The sequence below is a fragment of the Amborella trichopoda genome, chromosome 12, assembly GCF_054954075.1.
Source record: "Amborella trichopoda isolate Santa Cruz 75 chromosome 12, AtrichopodaSantaCruz75HAP2 v2.0, whole genome shotgun sequence".
NCBI classification, from domain to species: Eukaryota; Viridiplantae; Streptophyta; class Magnoliopsida; order Amborellales; family Amborellaceae; genus Amborella; species Amborella trichopoda.
Window position 1 is genome coordinate 38,945,378 of NC_142347.1, and position 9,455 is coordinate 38,954,832.

Here is a 9,455-nt window from a genome sequence, read left to right on the forward strand (position 1 = left end):
TCACAGATCATAGACAGAGAACATTCAAAAAAAGAAAACGTCATAGAAATTTAGTATTATATAACTGAAGACAAATGATTTTCAAGGTGACACCACAAATGAATGTGTTTCACTACCATGTTAGCACCTTCCCTGATGCGATATTGGGGTTTACAGGAAAGAGGTCAATGCCTCAATTATGCAATCCAATTGTGCTAATTTAATCTTTAAACTTTTCCTTTTCTTTGTCTCGAATGACTTGGTTTGCTTGACCGTTTAAACTGTTCTATTTTTAATATTACCTTCCTAATTTAAGTTCCATATGTGATTATACCTGGCATCGCTACCCATTGTTCATTAAATTCATGAAACACGGGTTGTTGTCATCCTTTTTCCTAGCCCATCCACCCAAAATGTAAAATGAACAGAAACAGTGTGGGGCTCCAAGTTATATTCATGCTACATTGATACATGAAAGATAATACCAAACCTAAAAAGGAAAAGTTTATATAAGGTGTCAACCTTATACTGTACAAGTAAGGCGCATCTAAAAAACCCACTAGAGAAGGTTGTTCCTATGTTGGAAAACTCAACTCTCAAATCGATCATCTCGACCTCGAGATTTATAGACATAAAAAAAAAAGATTCCTAGCCCTACAAATTAGTTCATTTTCTAACAATGATCTGGACTGTCTATTTTCAAAATTTTTAAATGTTTATAGATCTGCTTGATCGTCACCATTTCTAAAACGTTAAATTTTATAATTGGGGGCAACAATGGATTTCCATATCATCGCAAGGCTGAACGGCATTGAAATTGCATTTTTGACATATTTTTGAGGTGCACCTTACTTCAATAGTATAAGGTTGATACCTTATACAAACATCTCCCTTCAGAAAAGGGTTTGCTTGCCACTAGGTGGCTTCCCTCTATTATGTAATATTCAAGTTAGAGAAAGCCTCAGGCACACAATATGACTTCTTGCATCAATTTGCAATTGTAAGAAAACCTTAATACATACAATTCAACAAGGGATTGTCACAAGATGACTTGCTTCTTACATCAATTTGCAATTGCAGGAAAATCTCAGATATACAACTCATTGTCACAAGGTGACTTCCTTCTCACGTCAGAAAACGTTAACAGAATTCAGAAAAGATTCTCAAAAAGACTATCTTTTCACATAAATTTGAAAGAGAGAAACTCTATATGCATTTAGGTTTCAAGAGCAAGTTGCTTGTAGCGATTGAGGTCGCTCAAGTACCGTGATGACGTATAGTCATCTCCGTCAAGAAAGAGTTGGCTCCCAACCAATGTCTTTGGTTGTTGAACAAATGTCTCGGCCATCAGATCCTTACCCTTTAGGAGCCTCACCACCTGCACCAAACCATGTCTTCTTAGTTAAAAGGGTCCAAACCACTTAAAAAGGGATTTTGACAGCTTTTAAGGGTTGAAAGGCCTCACCTGATTCATGCGTGGTCGTGATATTGCTAAATGGTGGACACACAACGAGGCAGTAAACATTATGTATCCCATTTGCCGAGTGTTGTAGGTATCCCCAAGTCTGGGATCCGCCAATTCCTTCATTTTCTTTGCATCTAGCAATGGCTTTGCCTGAAGAAATGGATCCACGAACAAGTAAGAATGTTTGATGAATTGTCGAAATATGAGGAGTATCAGGTTAAAAGCAAGAGAAGGTATTACCCACATCACGAGGCTCTGCAGACAAGAATCGACGGCCCGTCGCCCAGTGATGAGCTCGAGTAGAAGAACACCAAATGCAAACACATCTGTTTTCTCGTCAACGATGCCATGCATGAAGTATTCAGGTGCAAGGTACCTATTGCAAAAGTGATATGAGAAAGAGGAAAAAGAAGAAAATCTTTGGGCTTTGTTTTTGAATTTCAAACTTCCAACGCAATATACAATTGATAGCATGAATTTGATAATAGATACACAAGATGAGCCTCATGTTGCTGTGAGTTTCTTAACATGTATCCTTAAAATCAAAGAAGTTTAGGATGACCTATCATACACGAAAATCAAATATACATAGTATGATAAACTCAATTATAAAGGGTTGTTTGTTCTCCAAACAAATAATCTTGAACCATAGAACCAAGAGGCTTTGGTTTCTAATAGTGAGTGATTCAGTGAGGTTTTTGCATATTGGAATAGTTAAGGAATATTCTTTAATTTAGAGTAATGACGAATTTGCCGAACCCGAATGTGCCTTCGATGGGAGAAACTACATGGTGGGTCCACTGATCAGGCAGCCACTTTGCCAACCCAAAATCTGAAATCTAAAAACATAGAAAAGAGAACCTCAAATATTAAAAAAATGATGTATAAAATAAAATCCATGAAAGGTATAGTTAATAAAGGAAATTGAGAAATTTTCTCATTCTTTGACTAATGGACACAATGTTCACTTTTTTTTAGCTGGCCACAGTGTCCCTTATGAACATAAGTTTTAGGGCCCTGAATACTGAAATAAAATTTTTTAACAGTGGAAGTAATACTAAATTAGTTACCTGTGGTTGAAAATCTTGAGCAAGCAAGATATTAGATGCCTTAATATCCCTGTGAATGATCCTTCTATGGCAGCCTTCATGAAGGTACATCAACCCCTCTGCTATCCCCAAGGCTATCTTGTACCTTATCCCCCATTCTAGCTCCTGATTAGTACCTGAAATTTTAATATTCTCTTCTGAAACATACATGAATATTAGGGAAATTTAGCAAATATGTAAAACAAAATTTTTTGCATAACTCTTCGTCCTTGTCAACAAGGCTGAAATGCAACTCCACCACCGTATTAGTAAGCATGAAATAGCATAAAATTCATAGGTGAATAGCCTTGTCCTTCTTTTACTACTGGTTTTGTTGTTGCTCTTGTTCTTACAGGGTAACTGGAGAATCCTATTTCCTAAAAAATTGTAAAAAAGCCATAAGGACACTTTTTATGAGGATAAAAATTCATTTCCTTGTTAAAATATGCCATGGCTCCCTATAATCTCAAAAAAATGAATCACATTGCCTATTTTGACATATTATCACTGGTTTTAGCTAAATCTTAAATCAATATAGTCTTCCAATATGTGTGTGTGTGAGTATCTCTTTTCTTTTCAATTTAATTGGTTCTTATTTTGTACCGTGAAGCACAGACGATAAGCTGCCATGAGGGGAGAACTGTAGAACAAGGTGAAGCCCTCCTTCGACACCAAACCCTATCAAATGCGCCGCATTTGGATGGTTTATGTGTGCAATGATCCCCAACTCCGATAAGAAATCTCCAATCCTCTCATCCTCTCTCTCCCTCTTTATTAACCTCTTAACAGCTACAAGTTGTCCATCTACTAAGATTCCTTTGTAAACTTCTGCATGCCCCCCCTTTCCTATCAAATTCTCTGTCCAAAATTCCCTCTCTTAGAATCATCACAACACCATTGTCGAATAAATTAAATGATAGAAACAATACAAAATATAGACAAAAAAAAGTGAAGCAATTCCGATATTAATGAAAATTTTGATATTTAAGACTAACAATGAGAATAATAACATAATGGAGAAAAAAGAAGTCAATAAAGCAAATATCAAAGGAAAATAAAGACTGGAAGAAAAGCATGAATTAAAAATTCACTTAAAAACAAAAGTGAAAGACAAAGGAAGTTAAAAGTAAAACATAAAGAAAAATAAATAAAAAACATAGTTGGAAGAATATTTTGGTTAGGTGAAGTGAAACAAAGCGGCACAAACATCTATGAATAGCGGCAGACATAGTCTTGGATTTTGGGCCAAATTCACCTTCACCAAACCTTTTTCTAAATTCTTTGAACCCAAAAGTTTTAAGAGCGTGTACACGAGCAGGAGCCTACTGTACATCTACTCTCTCGTGCAAAACACTAAGAGAGAACTTTTGAATTTCAAATTTTGGGATTGGCATTAAGATCACCAGTAGCCCCAAGCAAAAAAAAAAAAAAATAGATACTACTTTTTTTTATGTTTTTGGGGCTCTGAAGTCCTAAGGGCTCGGTCCTTGGCTAAGGGCCAAATACCTTGGCCGAGTCAATTTTCGGTATACTATTTGAAGAAAGTGTTCAATCCTTGGTGTTTTCTCAATTGTGTTCATTCTTTTCTTGTTTGCTTTATTTTCAATGAACTAAAGCCGTAGAGGGTGGAGACCACGGTGAAATGGGGCCCAGCCTACTCCATGGTTCCGTCTCCACTATCACGAGTGGAGATTCACATGCATAGTAAGTGTACTCCGTCATTCCCCGAAAATGGAAAGGGGACCTTCTCATGAAAGAGATGCATAGATGCACAGTGGATGCCCAAAGCATCCAAGCCGTCAATCCCATGAACTGTTGAATCTCTACTGTTGGGTTGGGCCCGCAACGGTTAGGCTTGCATAGTCAATTTAGGTGCATCTAAAGTATCATTGACTAAAAAGAAAATTCGGTATGGAACCCGGCCCTACTTAAAACTCAACTTTTGAATTTTTGAAAACAATGACTAGACCACATTGCAGGTCAAAATCGGACAATCTGTGTTTGAACTTGGATTCTAAAGAGTGACTATCAATCTATAAACTTTATATCATAAAGAAAACACAGTGAATTCTGATGAAATTATATAAAAAAATCACAGTAAATTCCGATGAAATTTTCAAACTTCTGGTTTTTATTAGTAGTGAATTCTTGGAAGGTTTTCAAAACTTTTGTTTTTCTTCAAAATTCTTAAAAATAGAAAGGGGAAACTTTAGAAATAAAAAGGAAAGCCTACAAGAAAACCAAAATTAGAAAGACAAAATGAGACTTTTTGTTCTTGGATTAAAAAAAAGAAATTTTACTCACATAGCCTCCAAAATATCATTATTAAAAAAATCCTCCTTAAATTTTCAATTTTATTTTATTTTTGATTTTGCCCAAAATAATCCTATCTCAAATCTTCAATATCTGAATTCGTATGGAAATTTCGGATTTCGAAAATCTGAGAGTTTTGCTAGTTCCCAAGGAACAAAGGGCCGATGGCTGGAGTGTTATGGAAACAAAATGAATTCTGGAAATTTTGGATTTTGAAAATCTGAAGACAAAATTTTTTTATTTTGAAAGGTTGAAAGATTTTCAAAATCTGAAACTTCTTTTAGGCACCTTAAATTCTTGAAATTTGAGACCTATTAAAATTTCAATTCTTCTAGATCCAACAATTTTTCAAACTTAAGGCTCACTAAATTTTTTATCTTGAATATCAAGAAATATTGGTAATTTGATAATTTAAAAAAATTACAAAAAAAAAGTGTACGAATGTAATAAGTAATAACTAACAAATTGATAATATAGGTGAAATTTTCTATTAAAAAAATTGGCAATAGACTTAAATTTGGATATAGTTTGAAGCCATATTTTTTCATATCTCATGAATGCTTACTCTATTTAGCAGTGTCTATCCAAGGGATTTTTATTTAAAAAATTAATTAATTAACAATCCAGCAATATTGGTGAGAAATTCTCAAAGAATGAAAAAAGAACGAGTGTTTTGAATGATTAACCTGAACTGAAATTGTTAGTAGCAGACATGAGTTCTTCATGATCAAAGCATCTCCATGAAGCCTGAGGCCTCAAAACAGGGAGCTCTTCTTTCTCCTCTGTGTCTCTGATTCGAACCCAATTCCTCTTTCCTCCGAATGGTGGAAAGGTAGAGAACTTTCTCATCGATTTATGCTTTAAAGCATTAACCAGAGACCTCCACTGTAATCCATGGTGCTCTGAAGTTGGAGTTTTAATGGCGATTGAAGTTTCTGTATCTCTGTTGCTGCTACTGCTACTATTGCTATCAGAATCAAGGCCTAAAACTGGGATTTCAAGGACCCCTCGAGGGGAGCTCTGGTCTGTATTCTTGTAAGTTTTGGGAGATGAATCCTGTGTTTCTTCTTGGTCCTTTGCATGGTTCTCCATTTCTGAATTTGTTTTGGTTTTGTGAGATGAATTCTCCGTTTTCTCCTGGTCTTTCTCATAGCTTTCCTTTTCTGAAATTGTCTCGGTTTTGTGAGACGAATCCTCTGTTTTTTCTCGGTCCTTCTCACGGTTTTCCATTTTCTCTGCAAATATGTGTAGAATTCATCAGTACCCATTTGAGACAATTGGTTAAACTATCCATTATCATAAACTAATTGGAATCCTTGAAACTGATCAGATTCAAATAGATGTTTTGGATCGTGGTTTAGCCTATTTTCAGCCTGGTTTCGTCAGGTTTTCGCTTTTCAGAGATATCATTAGAAGTAGAACCCACCACCAGAAAAGAATTTAAAAGGGGGAAATCAAAACTTACTCCAACCCTTCATCAGATTGTATCGTATTAGAAACTGAATTGAATGTGCAAAATCTGCAGCAGAACCTATTATCACAACACATTTTAGACTATGAACCAGCCAAATTCGAGTGAGAGGTTTAGAGATTCAATTTTTTTCTGACTTACCTGTGTTTAAATTTAAAATGAAAGTCTTTATAATCCATCAAGTGAAAAAACTGCATAAAACTAGATGAATTCGGCAAATTATGTACTCAATTCAGCAGCAAAACTTACACTAAGATCATCAGAACACAAAGTATGGACCTTTTTTTCCATATAAAATGAAACAAAAATTGCAATTTACAGGAGTAAAAGGAAAAACCATTAGTGCCCATTAAGCAGAAACAACATAAAACTCGAAGAACAACCAATTCAACTAAAAATAGCATCAAAACTTACGCTAATATCATAAACTTTTTCTGGGTTTTCAATCAAATTAAAGTTAAAGAAACATAGAAGACCACAAAAGAGAAGGCCATCTAAAATTCTTAAAAGCTAACCAAATTACACAGCTAAACTCACTCTTATTTTCATCAGATTCCATTGGTTGTGAAACCATTGGAATTACAGAGAGCTTTGAACAAAACTGGGAAACTGCAGAAGGACTAGTGCTTATCTATCTTTCATTTGTTGGACATTGAGAAAGCTTCATAGATTGGGAAAGAATAAGAGATTGAGTGAGAGACAAAACAAGAGAGAAGAGAGAGATTTCAAATACAAATATTCTCAAAACTATCTTGTGTCACACATAGGATGAAGACAGAATCCATTGCACTCGCTAACATCTAGAAATGCATTTATAGCAAGGATGGTGTTTCACACGTGTTAAAAGTCGTTAACACGTGTGTCCGTCCTGAGATATTAACCTGAATAATGGACGGTTGAGATTGGAGAAGTGAGCTGAACCGCTAGCTCGTATTTCAAAGTCTAAATTCTAAAGTTTCAAAACTAATGACTACAAACTATTGAAGAAAGTGCAGTAAATAATGTTATTCTTGGCATTAATTGCCAAAAGAGATCCCCGTTGCTTTTAATAATATTAAAGATAGACCGTCATACCCCTCAGACTTTTGAATTCCTTGTCTCATGGTCTTTTTTTTCGCGCTTTCAAAAATCAATAAAATTTAGCAAACTACACATGGGATAAATTATTTGGAAAACTTTTTATAACTTTAAAATGTAGAATTCAATGTGCACCTCAAAAATCCATCATAAAAGAATGTTTTTGGATGTTGGAAAATCCTTCTACTTGATCATCTTAATGACATCAAGATGAATAAATATGAAAAGAAAACAAGATTTTGTGTCCGTGAAATAGTGTATCTTGCAACACATTATTAGGACCTTCAATTTTCAAGATTTTCATGTGTTTATAGATCTACTTGATTTGAACCATTTTTAAAGTTTAAAATTTATAATTAGAAAAAAACCATCTTAAAAAAACTTTATATCAAAATTATATTTATGATAAAATTTAGAGATGCGCCTCAATTAAATTGTTTAAGGTTGCAACCTTATACAAACCACACCCTTTTTTTTAACTTTATTTAATGCTTTTCCGTTTTGAACCTATTTCATCATGCCCCTTTTATGAAATATTTTAAAATTAAATAAAAATAGAAAATTGGTAATTATATCTTGCAGTTATTTTGATAAATTTCCCAAAATATGATACCTTATTTTCCTTTGCACGCTTGTAAAATAATAGCTTGAGACTAAGTCCACTATGAAGAACCACTGGTTAAGAATAACAACTGAGACCAAGCGCCCCACCATTATATAAACTTTTCATTTATTTATTATCCACACATGGATAATGATAATAAAAATTGGCCTTAAGCACCGATAATTTTTTTTTCCTTTGAAGCTTCAATAAAACAATTTGATTCAATTTCTAAAAACCCAGATCGGCAAGGTGAATTGGTCATCCGGGGTGGTGAATAGCAGATCTGGATCGGTGATGAGAGAGTAAGCTAATAAGAAATAAAAAAATCAAGAAAAAATAAAAATAAAAAATGGTAAAAAAAAAATGGTTATCTCACAAAACTGGTCAGTTATGTTATAGAACTGATGTGGTCAGTTCTTAACTGGAACCACCTGAATCCTGATATATTGAAAGAATCGGTCTGGACCACTGAAAACTGAAGCAGATCAGGCTGGATCCACATTTTTCAAGACATTGATTTGATCAACAGCATATTTTATTGCTGGAAGTCTTCGATCAAAGAATCAAAACATGGAACATTTATATTTAAACTCGGGCTTCCACGAGAGCAAGCATATTCTTACTCCATGTTTAAGATTGTTTTCTCTCTCTGAAATTTTGGGATCCTAACTAGATAGGTATTTTCAATGAAAATCACTAAATGAGTGTTTTCAGTGAAGCAATTTGAATTTAAATTCTTAGATTTGATCGTCAAAAAGCGTTATAATATCCATTCAATCCTACGACAGTCATGCATATGTAACATGAGTATGATTTTTTCTTTTTCGCTTTTTTTTTATATTCCTTTGTTTTTCTATATGTTGTTCAGCTAGGTTGAGGATGTTACCTCCCGTAAATTTGGCGTCTTAAAAATACTCATACATGTGACCGCAGAAATTTAGAATGGGACTCTATACAATGAGACAATTTACCTTTGATACAAGGAGACCACAAATATTTATAACCATTTGATATGAAATCTAATAGATTGGGTGTGTCACAAAGTTCAAAAAAAGTTATTTTGAAGTTTGAGCTTGGTCAATAGAATAAATACAACCATCTAATTTCACATCTAAAAATCAAGATTAATTGTGGCTATCTTATACCAAAAGATACAAGGCAAGATCTCATTATATACTTTTCCTTCTAGAATTTATTGGTGATTAGGATGTTGGTACAATAAATACCCTCGTTGCAAGTTGTAAATCGAATTTTCCGTTTGATTAAAATCAATTTTTATTTTTTTTATTAATTCCCCAAGAAAATAATAACAAGCATATTAAAACCTTGAATCCATTGTTGGATTGGCCCTCAGGTATATTGATGCAGATCAACAATCCCGAATCAACATGGTAAAAAAAAGTAATAAAATAATACAAATTAAAATAGAAAACAAATTTGGTGGGAAGTGCTCAATTT

The 9,455-nt window shown here is 34.0% G+C and overlaps 1 protein-coding gene across 28 annotated transcripts; it reads right to left on the reverse strand.

The window, feature by feature from the left end:
* Nucleotides 1-970: 970 nt before the first annotated feature.
* LOC18446901 (receptor-like cytosolic serine/threonine-protein kinase RBK1) lies at nt 971-7,102 on the reverse strand. 28 transcript variants are annotated; one of them, XR_016045804.1, is made up of 9 exons: nt 6,854-7,102; nt 6,311-6,364; nt 5,532-6,080; nt 3,136-3,390; nt 2,515-2,669; nt 2,204-2,283; nt 1,689-1,820; nt 1,445-1,594; nt 971-1,357 (listed from the first exon to the last, which is right to left on the reverse strand). XR_016045804.1 is itself a non-coding variant. In XM_088853737.1 (9 exons), exons 1-9 carry the CDS (start codon nt 6,888-6,890, stop codon nt 1,196-1,198), a joined length of 1,578 nt encoding a protein of 525 aa, XP_088709863.1. In that variant the 5' UTR covers nt 6,891-7,102; the 3' UTR covers nt 971-1,195. The 28 variants fall into 28 exon arrangements, 13 of the variants coding, with proteins under 13 accessions (XP_088709863.1, XP_020530925.1, XP_020530926.1 ...); XR_016045803.1 differs by having other exon boundaries at nt 6,311-6,376; XR_016045802.1 differs by having other exon boundaries at nt 2,515-2,690; nt 6,311-6,376.
* Nucleotides 7,103-9,455: the final 2,353 nt, after the last annotated feature.

Bases quoted from the DNA above. Each gene is read 5' to 3' on its own strand.
- LOC18446901 (XM_020675265.2), bottom strand. From the start codon at position 6,890: ATGGTTTCACAACCAATGGAATCTGATGAAAATAAGA. The intron at 2,284-2,514 runs GTAACTAATTTA...CTATGTTTTTAG, and splicing joins CTCAAGATTTTCAACCACAG to ATTTCAGATTTTGGGTTGGC. The intron at 1,358-1,444 runs GTGAGGCCTTTC...GGTTTGGTGCAG, and splicing joins CACGACCACGCATGAATCAG to GTGGTGAGGCTCCTAAAGGG.